We start from the raw sequence: 13,707 nt of genomic DNA, 5'->3' as shown, positions 1-13,707 counted from the left end.
TCACCCTACAGCTACCATACATAGATCCCATGCAAATGAAGGACTTACTATCTCTGTACTGGAATCCCAGGGCTAAGACACAGGCCAAGAGGCTGAGTGCCAGAACCACGATCAGAACCAAGAGACGCTTCTCAATGTGAGTGCGTTCTGTCCAGCAACTCCTGCTGTTCCCAGAGCCACGGAAATTTACCTAGGGAAGGAAAAGGAAGAATCAGTCCAATTACTCTCCCACACCGATGACAGGAACGTCTGCACCTTCCCACTAGGTCAATATCCCTTGAACTGGGGCTACGAAGAAAAACATCGCCCCATCACATTTTTCTGTTTCTACAGACTTGTATTTTAAGTGACACTGTTCAGATCCTGCCCCTTCCCTCCTCCCGTCCCTCCAGCAGATGTGCCAGTGATGGAAGGTAACTGGGGTAGTTTACTTAAAATCGTCTGAAAACTTGTCACTTATTTCTCATGCAACAGGAGCTGTGCTACATGAAGACAGTGCTGCAGAGAGATTGCTATGAACAAGTCACTTGCAGCTTGGCAAAGCTCCAGATTCTTTGGGGAGGGTTGACAGAAGGAGGGGGAAGAGCCCATGTAAAGTTTGTGAACTGGAAAGAACTCTGCACTAACCAGAAATCCTAACAGGAAGGGAGGCACAATCAGAGGAAATGCACCCAGAACACTGGAAATTGGAATATTTCAGACCTTGGCAAGTCTAGAGCCATCATCACCTGTTCCCAGTCAGACGTGTTTGGGTAGTTTTCATCAGCTGGGTGAAGAGGAGTTTCCAGGAGCTCTGCTGGCACTTGGAAACTTCAGCCCAGCTCCCTTGCCCAACAGGTGCTCCAAGCCAGAGATGGATGCACTTGTGTGTTTTGTTACCTCCATGCTGTTACCTAAACATTTCCATTGGACTGGAAGTCAGATAAAGGAAAGACTGGAGAATAGGATGCACAGGATGGCTTTGCAAAGCTCCCTGCTGGTTCATGAGTAAATGATTAGGCAAATCCCTTTACTTCAATGCAATGGAAGGCTTTATCCTAATGTGGGCCACATAAGAATATAGGGACAGGGTATTATGGTGCTGCAGCACTGAATAAAAAATCCTGGAGCCCAGAGATGGAAGAGACATATTAGGGCATCAGTGTTCCCAGGCAGTATTGTTTCCTATAGTACTTCTGTTGTCACCCCAAGTCCAGGGGGAAGGTTGATCTAGTGGCCTGGCGCTCAAGACGTGGGTTCGATTCCTGCTGCCTAACACATTTGCAAAAAATATCCAGAGTGAGTAAATCCAGGGTCTTGATTTCACAGCAATGCAAACTATTTCCATGTAGCCTGCCCAGGACTGAGCTCTGCTGGTGGGTATGGGGATAGTGTCGTAGGGATCACTACAGCTATGCTAACAGACACCAGCTGAGGAGCTGACCTACCGAGCTTAACTGTGGAACAGATGGTTTTTTTAAAAATACCGTGTTGGTTTTCTTGACAGTACCACCTATCCCAGAGGGGAAGGATAATCCAGCGATTAGAGTGCTGGCCATGGGGGGCCCAGGTTTAACTCCCTGTTTTGTCACAGGCTTCCTGTGTCACCTTGGCTAAATCATTTGGGGCATGTCTACACTGCATGCAAAGGTGACCTCTTAACTCAGGTCTGGTCTGGTCTACACTGGGGGAGGGGGTGGGATGGGGGGAGAGATCGACTTAAGATACACAACTTCAGCTACGAGAACAGCATAGCTGAAGTTGACGTATTTTTTAGGTCGACGTACCTCGTGCCCTCACGGCGCGGGGTGGACTACCGCTGCTTCCCCGTCAACTCCGCTTCCGCCTCTGCCTCGGTGGAGTACAGGAGTTGACGGCAGAGCAATCAGGGATCAATTTATCGCGTCTACACTAGATGCGATAAATCGATCCCTGATAGATTGATCACTACCCGCCGATCCGGCAGGTAGTGTAGACATACCCTCAGATTAGCTAACTGGGGTTAAAATAGCAGTGAAGACACACTAACTTGGCAGCTGGAGTTCGATCTCAGGTCTTGAGCTGAGGTTTTAACTTGAGCTGCTAACACAAATTAAAAGCAGAGATGCTGCATCTTCACTGCTATTTTAACCTGAGCTGACTAACCTGAGTTAATAACATACCTTTTTTTTTTTTTGGTGTAGACATGCCCATAGTCTCTCTGTGCCGCAGTTTCCCATCTGTAAAATGGGGATAATAGCCCTACCCACACAGGTGTGGGATGATAAATAAAAGGTGGCGAGATGCACAGATACTGTGGTAACAAGAGGCCATAGAGGTATCTAAAAGGTACTGAGAGTAATTGTCTAGTGCTGTCATTTCCTATGCATGACTGTGTTGGGGGAAATATAGGCTTATTCTTTGGGGCTCCCCTTGAATTCGCCACCCCTCAACCAGCCACACCAGTGAAGCTCTGGTCCATCTGCTCCTAAAGCCCAGTTTCAGATGGTTTGTCTCTTTAAGGGTAGCTGCTGCCTCTCCTTCAGCAGCTGAGAACTGCCACACCTGCCCAACTCTGGCCCAGCTGCCCAACTTGGGTGTGGGAAATATGCTCCTCTAAGTCCCTGCCTCCCTATGTCAGCAGCCACTGCACCATCACTATGCTAGCTGGATACCCCTCCAGACAATTTGGGGTGGGAAGCACCTAGGGCAGCGAAATACTGTTTAGTGGGCTTAACATCTGCCCTGCCCTGCAACATCTGCCCAAGGTGGCAACTCTGAAAGCACCCTCCAGCTGCAGAAACCATCATAGAATCATAGAAGATTAGGGTTGGAAAAGACCTCGGGAGGTCATCTAGTCCAATCCCCTGCTAGACCAACACCAACTAAATCATCCCAGCCAGGGCTTTGTCAAGCTGGGCCTTAAAAACTTCTAAGGAAGGAGATTCCACCACCTCCCTAGGTAACCCATTCCAGTGCTTCACCACCCTCCTAGTGAAATAGTGTTTTCTAATATCCAACCTAGACCTCCCTCACTGCAACTTGAGACCATTGCTTCTTGTTCTGTCATCTGCCACCAGAGAACAGCTAAGCTCCATTCTCTTTGGAACCCCCTTTCAGGTAGTTGAAGGCTGCTATCAAATCCCCTCAGTCTTCTCTTCTGCAGACTAAATAACCCCAGTTCCCTCAGCCTCTCCTTGTAAGTCATGTGCCCCAGCCTCCTAATCATTTTCGTTGCCCTCCACTAGACTCTCCAATTTAATCACATCCCTTCTGTAGTGGGGGGACCAAAACTGGATGCAATACTCCAGGTATGGCCTCACCTGTGTCGAATAGGGGGGGAATAATCACTTCCCTCGATCTGCTGGCAATGCTCCTACTAATACAGCCCAATATTCCGTTGGCTTCTTGGCAACAAGGACACATTGATGACTCATATCCAGCTTCTTGTCCACTGTAATCCCCAGGTCCTTTTCTGCAGAATTGCCGCTTAGCCAGTTGGTCCCCAGCCTGTAGCGCTGCATGGGATTCTTTCTTCCTAAATGCAGGACTCTGCACTTGTCCTTGTTGAACCTCATCAGATTTCTTTTGGCCCAATCCTCCAATTTGTCTAGGTCACTCTGGACCCTATCCCTACCCTCCAGCATATCTACCTCTCCCCCCAGTTTAGTGTCATCTGCGAACTTGCTGAGGGTGCAATTCATCCCATCATCCAGATCATGAATAAAGATGTTGTACAAAACCGGCCCCAGGACTGACCTCTGGGGCACTCCACTTGATACCAGCTACCAACTAGACATCGAGCCATTGATCACTACCCATTGAGCCCAACAATCTAGCCAGCTTTCTATCCACCTTATAGTCCATTCATCCAATCCATACTTTTTTAACTTGCTGGCAAGAATACTGTGGTAGACCATATCAAAAGCTTTGCTAAAGTCAAGATATATCACATCCACCGCTTTCCCCATATCCACAGAGGCAGTTATCTCATCATAGAAGGCCATCAGGTTGGTCAGGCATGACTTGCCCTTGGTGAATCCATGTTGACTGTTCCTGATCACCTTCCTCTCCTCCAAGTGCTTTAAAATGGATTCCTTGAGGACCTGCTCCATGATTTTGCCAGGGACTGAAGTGAGGCCTGTAGTTCTCCAGGTTCTCTTTCTTCCTTTTTTTAAATATGAGCACTATATTTGCCTTTTTCCAATCGTCCGGAGACAACAGGAAATAGAGGTGACGCAGCAGCTGCTCTGACACAAAGAGGACCTGTCTCTTCTGGTCTTTGAAGGAGCAGTGTTTGCAAGACCTGAGGACTGCAGCCAAGCTGGAAGCAAAGGAGCTTTCCCTGGGGAAGGGAAGGCTGAGTCTTCAGTGTTTAAGGCCAGAAGGAACTACCAGATCATCTAGTCTGACCTCCTGCATATCACCCCCCAGCCACCTTACACCCAGCCCAACCACCGGAATCAGACCCACGTATTACAGCCCTGCAGACTGCAGGCCGCCTGAACACATGGCTCTCCTTGGGCTTGTCTTTCTGAATCACGTCTGTTGACCACTCAGGGAGTCTGAGACAGACTCTCCTGGCTCTCCGGAGGAAAGGCAAGGCCTTGATATAAACTGAGGGAGGGAAGCAGGCAGGGGAGAAGAGGAGAATGACATTCCTTTGGAACTGACCCAGTCCATGTTGGACTCAGAGCAACAAGGCTGTTGATGGTTTTTAGTAGGGAGATTTATTGCCAAGTTGTGTTTGCTCCAGCTATGGCCAACTTGGTCCAGACCAATGGGTCCCTTGCTTTAGCACTAGACTAAGTGACAACACACTGCATTTGTGAGAGCAGCAATGGGTTACAGACTACGCTTCCCATCCCCCAAGCTGGGTCTGAAGTCACTGTCCTAAGCAAGGCATGGAAATGACAGAGCTGAGTCCTAGCGGACTACATCCTGTGAGGCAACCTCACGGCTTTGCTAACACATGTGAAAGTGAAATTAATTATATTAAAGAAATAGAATGAATTAAAGAATGCTGTATGTGCCTTTAAGTAGAAATGAGAAATGCTGCGATCCAGGTGTCAGGAAAGCAGACATTAAGATAGAACAGGGGTAGGCAACCTATGGCACGCGTGCCGAAGGCGGCATGCGAGCTGATTTTCAGCGGCACTCACACTGCCCGGGTCCTGAGGGATCTGCATTTTAATTTAATTTTAAATGAAGCTTCTTAACCATTTTAAAAACCTTATTTACTTTACATACAACAATAGTTTAGTTATATATTATAGACTTAGAGAAAGAGACCTTCTAAAAACATTAAAATGTATTACTGGCAGGCAAAACCTTAAATTAGAGTGAACAAATGCAGACTCGGCACACCACTTCTGAAAGGTTGCCGAACCCTGAGATAGAACAATTGCTCCACTTAAGGGCGATTGGTGAAGTATTAGCCTTAGATCGATAAGAGTTAGTAAGGAAGTAGGATATGCATGTTGTGCCTCAGGTAAATTTTAAAATTTTGCTCTCTTTGTTCCTTTGTTTAGTTCGCACCCTTTTATCTGTATAAATAAGACTGTTTGGGTCTTGCATGGGGGCTCACAATATCTGAATGTATTAGCAGAGTGCTATGCTAATAAAACAGAGTGGTCTGACAAACTGAGTCCTGAGTCTAACTTTGACAATTTGGAGGTCCCACTGAGATGGCAACCGTCTTCACTGGGGTCGTGTAATTCCTGACCATTTTTGTAGGACGACCGGGGCAGTGGCACCTGGGCATTTGGCCCGAGCAGTCCTCCTCCAAAATGGAAGGGCGCACGACCACAGTGAAGTCTACGCCATCGAACCTGTTGGTTCCCACTCTGTTCGGTAGGGATCCCGGGATCTGACATCAGGAAATTATTTCTGTGTTTTGTCCGGACTGAGGACTGTCCTGTCTCTGTGTCTGTCCGTCCTTCTGTGGAGCGTTTGAGTCTGGGTGCCATCTCCGTCCGGGGATCGGCCAACCAAGGGGTTCCTGTCCCCGCGGTCTGAGTGAGTGAAATCTGCACAATCGCAGCCGCACCACACCTTGGGTAAAACCCTTGGTGTGAAAGCAAGGGCGATTGAGGCAGTAGCGTGTGGGCTCCTTGTGTGTGTTGCACCAGGCATCGCTCTGATGAACCCGAATTTCCTTCTTGTGTGATTGGTGTGTGTAAAGTCCTCTTGTATGGGTAACCAGATGTCTAAGTCGGGGCAGTTCTCTAAAGGGACGCCGGCGCATTTTAGGAAGAGTCCGTACTCCTGTAAATTCCTGGAAAAATGGTCTAGGCTAACTCAGGGAGATCCCAAAACTCAGTGGCCACTGTTAGGATCTTGGGACAAGGACCGAGTGGACATCTTAAAAGACAAACTCGGCCAACCTAAAACTAAATTGGCTATGAGTCAACAGTGTGCCCTTGTTGCCAAGAAGGCTAACGGCATTTTGAGCTGTATAAGTAGGGGCATTGCCAGCAGATCGAGGGACGTGATCGTTCCCCTCTATTCGACATTGGTGAGGCCTCATCTGGAGTACTGTGTCCAGTTTTCGGGGCCACACTGCAAGAAGGATATGGAAAAATTGGAGAGAGTCCAGCAGAGGGCAACAAAAATCATTAGGGGGCTGGAGCACATGCCTTATGAGGAGAGGCTGAGGGAACTGGGATTGTTTAGTCTGCAGAAGAGAAGAATGAGGGGGGATTTGATAGCTGCTTTCAACTACCTGAAAGGGTGTTCCAAAGAGGATGGATCTCTAGACTGTTTTCAGTGGTACCTGATGACAGAACAAGGAGTAATGGTCTCAAGTTGCAGTGGGGGAGGTTTAGGTTGGATATTAGGAAAAACTTTCACTAGGAGGGTGGTGAAGCACTGGAATAGGTTACCTAGGGAGGTGGTGGAATCAATCGCCTTCCTTAGAGGTTTTTAAGGTCAGGCTTGACAAAGCCCTGACTGGGATGATTTAATTGGGAATTGGTCCTGCTTTGAGCAGGGGGTTGGACTAGATGACCTCCTGAGGTCCCTTCCAAACCTGATATTCTATGATTCTAAAGGAGAGATTAATTGTTTCATCCAGTGGTGGGAAGAGACAAATTATAGGTGGACAAAATCAAAACTCACCTCTCTCAAATATTCAAATAATAAGTTAAAAGCTTTATTAAAAGCCTCCTCTCCCACCACCAGACAGACCGCAACCCTTTACCCTGTTCTCAAAAACACACACACACCACACCACCCCGGATCGATCCCAACCCCCTTCATACTCCCATCTCATTGTAAAAAGGACAAAAAGCCCCTTGTTTTGTTCCCCTTCATTGTCTGCCTCAGAAACTGATTCTCTAGTGTTCCACTACCAATTCAGCAAGGAGGGTGGGCTCCTCAACTAGCCCCCACCCTTCCTGGTCCCTTTCATTAAACATTTCTTTCAAAATTGTGAAATGACCACAATATCACTCACAAAAATGGTTCATTGGAGAAAGCAGGTTCAGGGCCCAGACAAGCAGGCAAGCAACAGATAAAGAAACTGAAAAACAGGTTGGAAGCCCTAAGGGCATAGTGTCAGGAATAAGTGCAAGTATGAACCCCTGGAACAATACTTAAAATGGTGAAATCTGAGTTGATAAAGGTGTCATTTTGGGAGTTAAACAAGTGATTAAAGGAAAGAGGGTGAAAAGTTAACTGTACAGAGGCTGGAGAGAATTAAGCAGTTAAACCTTGTAAAAATGTTAAGGACCTTGTTAAAAGAATTCTTGGTTTCTTTGCAGCCATTCTAAAGGAAAAATGGGCCCTTTTCCAAAAGAATGTCTGTAAATAATCCAGGTAAAGAGACTATCTAATTAAAATCATTTGACTATGAACAATTTAGTCAAATTTGCTAAAAGAACATAAGGGGGGGTTCTATTGGAACTTAACTGCTCCAAATGTATAAAAATAATGTAAGCTACGTACAGCTATGTAAAAACAAAGCAGTGTAAAAGGGATGTTAAGGAAAAGAAAATGTGTATGTATCTGTCTGTCTGTGGGAATATGTGAGGTTTGTAAAACTCCTGTTTTGTAAGCTTAAGATAAATTGGTTTTGTTTTGTTTATAATGCCACTAAAAATCCATTTGACTCTTTAATTCAAAGTTGCAAAACTGACAGACCTTTTTGCCAGACACAGGTAATCAGTGTTGGTTTACTTTGGGATTTAACCCTTAAGGGGTAACTTGATTCTTTACAAAATTTGAAATGTTTTTAAATAAAGACCAAGTCATGGCTGCAGCAGGGCAGTCAAAATCAGAAGAATAGGAAGAGATTCTGGATTCTTTTTGTTTGTTTGTTTTTGTAACAAAATAGCAGATGAGAGCTGTAGTAAAAGAATAAAGACAGTGCCCCTCTGAAGCAACAGCAGGGGTGAGGTGCACAAAACAAAAAGAAGCAATGTTAGAAACACAGCCTTAAAATGGCTCTGTGTAATCAGACTGTCACTTTGATAAGAGTACATAAAAACTCTGTAAGAACAAAACAAACAGTTACACCTTGTGTAAAAATTAATATGGCTAATGTTTTAAAAGTTAAAGTATAGAAGGAATGTGCAGTGAATATTATAGAGGGGGTAAAAGAAATGCAAATGAAACATGCTACTTAATTAAAATCCTATTAGGGCTCCAAAGGAGCCACAATAGATTGTGTTTTCTTTTTCAGATCTGTGTGTGTTTTGGAAGCAAGAGTTAAAAGTAATCAAAACTCTGATAAAAGTTAATTGTGTTCCTTTTAAGACAGAGTCTCTGAGTTCTGCTGATGACTTTGAATCCAAAAGCCAAGCCTGTGTTGATGCAAATTACCTAACTGATAAAGGAAGGAGAGAACTGCCAGCACAAAGAAACTGCAAATAAAGGACATACCTCGTCAGCAAACAAATTGTCTAAATAAAAGGCATGGTATAACAAGATACCTTTAATTGAAATAAATTTAATGTTAATAAGTACCCCTGTAACAATGTATAGTGTGTATGATTTTTGGAAAAATCCTTTATGGTAATGATGCTTTTCAGCTATTACCTGTGAACAAATATAAAGCTTAACACAGCAGGAAAGACATTGTAAACTTGGTCTGCTGTAGAGGAAAAACTGAGGTACACCACCTCATGGATTTAATGCCTGAACAGTGGGTATGCTTATCCATGCCTGTTGCTCCAAAGCCCTGTAGTAAAGACATCTCACTAGGATCCTGTATGTGGGATAAAATGAATAATAAGACCAAAGTACTGTATAATGGGCTATGTGTATGTGTTAATTCTTGGGGAAAAGTGTTTTAAAAGAATGGAAGTGTTAGCAACCTTCCAATAGGCAAATGTAAATGTAATGTAAGTACTGTGTTTTAAAAAGGTAAAAAGGTAATATAGTTCCTAAAACAAACAAAAAGGCAATGTGGGAAACCGAACATTCATGTTATACATGCAAGTGGCATCATGTTAAGAATTGCCACTGCAGAAAGATATAACAGCTTACCATTGGTATAACATTTTCTGAATCGTCTCCCACAACTACTAGCGTACTAATGTTACTAATTGTTTTTGGTTTTAAATTGTGTGTGTTTAATTGGAATGTTTGAAACGTGCTGTTGGATAAAACAAATGTATGCAAAGCTAGAGCCACAGGCCCAAATCACCTCCCAGTATTTTCTATTACACGAACTAAATAAGAAGTGACACTGGCGATTAATAATCTTAGTGTCAAAAGAGAAAAGGGGGATATGTAGGAGCTGGATTTTATAATGATTTGATTTCATCCTGTCAGCCACTCTTTTTGAATAGCAGAAAGGAATGACAGACCAGAACAATCCTTATGACTGATTATGGTTAATCAATAAGTTATAATGTCTACTATGGTTTCCTATATGTATTACAAAGTAGGCCTCTAGTTAAATATACATTTCTTTGTTTTAAGGTTTAGTAAGTAAGAAACAGGATTCTCTACTGTGTCTATGTTAAGTAGATTAGAGGAACATTAAAGGCCTGGGTCTCAATGTAAATTGTCTTGGTTATTGATTGTAAAACTTAGCAAGGTTTAATTTGCAATGCCTTTTTGCTCAATATAAAATACTACTGTTTGTATTCTCAATCTGTTTGTGTGAATGAGGAATGTATGCATCAGGAAAAGATAAGGTGTGAAGGCCATTGTTATAGCCAGAGTCAAGGAAGAAGAAGTAAAGAGACTTAAAGGACATCAAAGAATCATCAGGTACTGCTTACTACCCAGATGGCTGTTAAACTGTCTGCCATCGCAGCGTGGATACATGCTTTGCAGTGTAAGAAGGCACCACCCCCAGCGAACCAATCATCACCTCAGGACCACGCAGACTCAATTTTGACTCCAGAAGAAGACTGCAATACCTTACAATCTACGCTCTCGTAAGGGTTGCCAGAAGCAGATGACGACCTAAAGCAAGGCCCAAAAAGAAGCAGTAGCGAGCCTAACGCCTGCTGCCTGGTGGATGTAAAACCGTGACTGCGGTTCCCTCAGTTGAGGTTGTCAGAACCAGAAGGGCCTTGCCTCCAACATGCGCCTCTGGTGGCGCCTGTTCCTTGGCTGCTGGTGTCTTAAGGTCTGGGGAGTCGACGATGACAATTCTTTTATCCAGCAGCAAGTGTGGATAGCTCAGACCCTTAATATTTCTAAATGCTGGGTCTGCAGCCACATCCCAGCCCACTCTCAAACTGGTGTTCCTGTCTTGGCAATCCCACTCAATTCCCCAGACCTCACTGGAGGACCTCCTCCGTTTAACAAAACATGGAACAGCAATGACACTTGGGAAGTGGTGGAAATAAATGTATCTAAATGGATAAGTGTGGTGGAGGGAAAAGGTCATTGTGTTGGGTGTGTAATGGAACAGGGCTGGATCTGGGAAAAAGCCACTCACTTCAGCCTATTGTGGCCAATGGTATATGGGATTATTCGAACAAAACTAAAGAGTGGCGGGCCGGGTATAGGGATATGAATTTTTTTCTCGACCTGGGATCAAACAGAAAAATCAGTCTCATGTTCCCCCTACAGTAATCTTATTGAAAACAATACAATCTTTCAATGCCATGCAAATAACACCACGCCTCGTAAGGAGAATTACCCTGTGCCCTTTGGAGGATATTACTCCTCCTTTGCAGGCATCTATGTGACAAATGGGTGCAACCGACCCTTCCTGGCCTTAATAGGCCATCATTGGGTTTGTGGGACCAAAGGTTATACTGCATTACCAGCTAACTGGTCAGGTATCTGTTATCCTGCCCAACTCTTCCCACAATTCCGAGTGCTAGGGTCCTTCCCACGAGAACGCCTTCGTAATTTCAGGTGAAGAAGAAGGGACTTACCAGATGCCCAATGGTATGTAAATAACATAAGCCCCTTAACCTGGGAAGAGGCCATTGGCGGTTCCCTTATCCCACTTGGGGGAGTAATACACCATGCAAAAAGGCTCCTGCTTGTAAGCAGTAGTTGAAATAATGGCAAATGAAACCGGAGAGAGTTTAAAGACCCTGGCCAAAGAAACAGGGGCGATCCGACAGATGGCCCTCCAAAACCGTCAGGCATTGGACATAGTGCTGGCGGCCAAAGGAGGGACCTGTGCTCTCATTGGAAAAGTATGTTGTGTGTTTATACCTGACGACACCAATGAGGTAATAGATCGCGCTAGCCACTTAAAACAAATTGCATCTCTTCCCCATGAAGAGCCGAGTTCTTTATGGACGTGACTAAGTAACCTATTCAATTTCTCTGGCATAGAACATTGGTTGTTTCAGGGAGCCCTGACTATCCTGTTTAGAATCCTAATGATTTTTGTATGTTTTCAGTTAATCTCCTGTTGTATCCAGAATTGTGTAAGGTATGCCACCAAGGTGACTGCCCCAAAACAGAGTGCTAATATAATGATGTTAAATATCACTGATGAACAAACAGATAAAGAACAATTAATATGTGGAACCCAGTAATTGTTGGTCTTTGCGTAAGCTTGACCAAAGGAAGGGATTGCGAAAGTGAAATGAATATTAAAGAAGTAGAATGAATTAAAGAATGCTGTATGTGCCTTTAAGTAGAAATGAGAAATGCTGCGATCCAGGTGTCAGGAAAACAGACATTAAGATAGAACAATTGCTCCACTTAAGGGCGATTGGTGAAGTATTATCCTTAGATCGATAAGAGTTAGTAAGGAAGTAGGATATGCATGGTAAATTTTACAATTTCGCTCTCTTTGTCCCTTTGTTTAGTTCGCGCCCTTTATCTGTATAAATAAGACTGTTTGGGTCTTGCATGGGGGCTCACATTATCTGAATGTATTAGCAGAGCGCTGTGCTAATAAAACAGAGTGGTCTGACAAACTGAGTCCTGAGTCTAACTTTGACACACAGCATGAAGAACTGCAGAGGAACTGGCTCAATCACAATTCTGACTTGCCCCTTAAGTACGACAAAGGTTGTTGCACAAAAGGTTTATATCCCTAGCTATGCATGAGGTGCTTTGGAGAATGGAGGAGGATTGGATAACTGAGTATCTACAGGGTTTAGCTAGTAGCTTATGCTCTCATTTGGACAATATCAAGTAGTTTAGATCCAGAATATTTGCTTGTGAACAAAAAAAGTAAGTTTCACAAAACCTAATGTGAACAGGAGTTTGTGTTTTTACTTCCATTAAATAAAAATGAGGAGGAACTGGAGGGAGATACTTAGCTCTCCTAGGGCATTTTTCATCCACAGATTTCCAAGAACTTTCCAAAGGAAAGCAAGTGTCATTGTCCTCATTTTGCAGATGGGGAAATTGAGGCCCAAAAAGGGAAGTGGTTTCCAGATCAGAAACCACCAGCTGTACTGCATTCTGGTGCCCGAGAGCCAGAAAGGGGAGCCAAACAATCCACTTCATGGCTCAAGCTGGATAAAATGCAACAATAGCAGACAGTGTAAATGGTGAAAAAGCACGTTAATGGTGGGAATCCCAAGAGCGTTCAGTCCTGGCTTGACTCTGCTCCCATCTGGCAAGATTCCCATTGACTTCAGAAGAATGTTGAGCACTCGAGGCCCTAACTCAGGTTTTGGAAGCTGAAAATTTCACTCCAAGGTGAGTTTAGTAGCAAGGAGAAGGGCATCCTCTAGCAAATATGGCTCCCCCAGGGTCCCTCTAAGAACTTTGCTATCTTGAATATCCCAGGGCGCATACATCATGGAGGCACTGGTTGCAACTCCATCGTTAGGGTTGAGCACAGTTTTGCACTTGAAGCAGGAATTCAATCTCTGTGCGGTGTATTCTCCCCCAGCATACAGCATTTAGGCCTGGTCTACACTACAAAATTAGGTTGACCCAGCTACATTGCTCAGGGGCGTGAAAAATCCAAACCCCTGAGCGACATAGTTAAGCCAACCTAACCTCCGGTGTAGACAGAGTTAAGTTGAGGGAAGAATTCTTCAGTCCACCTAGCTACTGCCTCTTGGGGAGGTGGATTAACTACAGCGACAGAGACCCCTCCCGTTAGCATAGGCAGTGTCCTCTACCATAGGCATGCACAGCACATTTCATTAGGATGTGCACCCAGGGAGCCCCGCCCTAGCCCTGCCCCCATCCACTCCCTCCTACTTCCCACCCCCTGACTGCCCCCCTCAGAACCACCAACCCCCCCGGTCCTTGTCCCCTGACTACTCCCTCCTGGGACCCCTGCCCCTAACTGCCCCCCAGGACCCCACCCCCTATCTAAGCCTCCCTGCTCCTTGTTCCCTGCTTCCCCCCCCC

General features: G+C 44.8%; 1 protein-coding gene across 4 annotated transcripts in view; it reads right to left on the bottom strand.

Moving 5' to 3' along the window:
- The window catches only part of ECE1 (endothelin converting enzyme 1), a 153,157-nt gene that overhangs the window by 54,777 nt on the left and 84,673 nt on the right, over positions 1-13,707 (bottom strand). For all 4 annotated transcript variants that reach the window (XM_034753054.1, XM_034753055.1, XM_034753053.1 and 1 more), the window contains one exon: positions 49-190. In XM_034753054.1, coding sequence (XP_034608945.1) covers positions 49-190 — 142 coding nt within the window. The remainder of the gene's footprint in view (positions 1-48; positions 191-13,707) is intronic.

Source organism: Trachemys scripta, chromosome 19 (genome assembly GCF_013100865.1).
Source record: "Trachemys scripta elegans isolate TJP31775 chromosome 19, CAS_Tse_1.0, whole genome shotgun sequence".
Lineage (NCBI taxonomy): Eukaryota > Metazoa > Chordata > Testudines > Emydidae > Trachemys > Trachemys scripta.
This window is presented reverse-complemented; position numbering and strand designations above follow the sequence as displayed.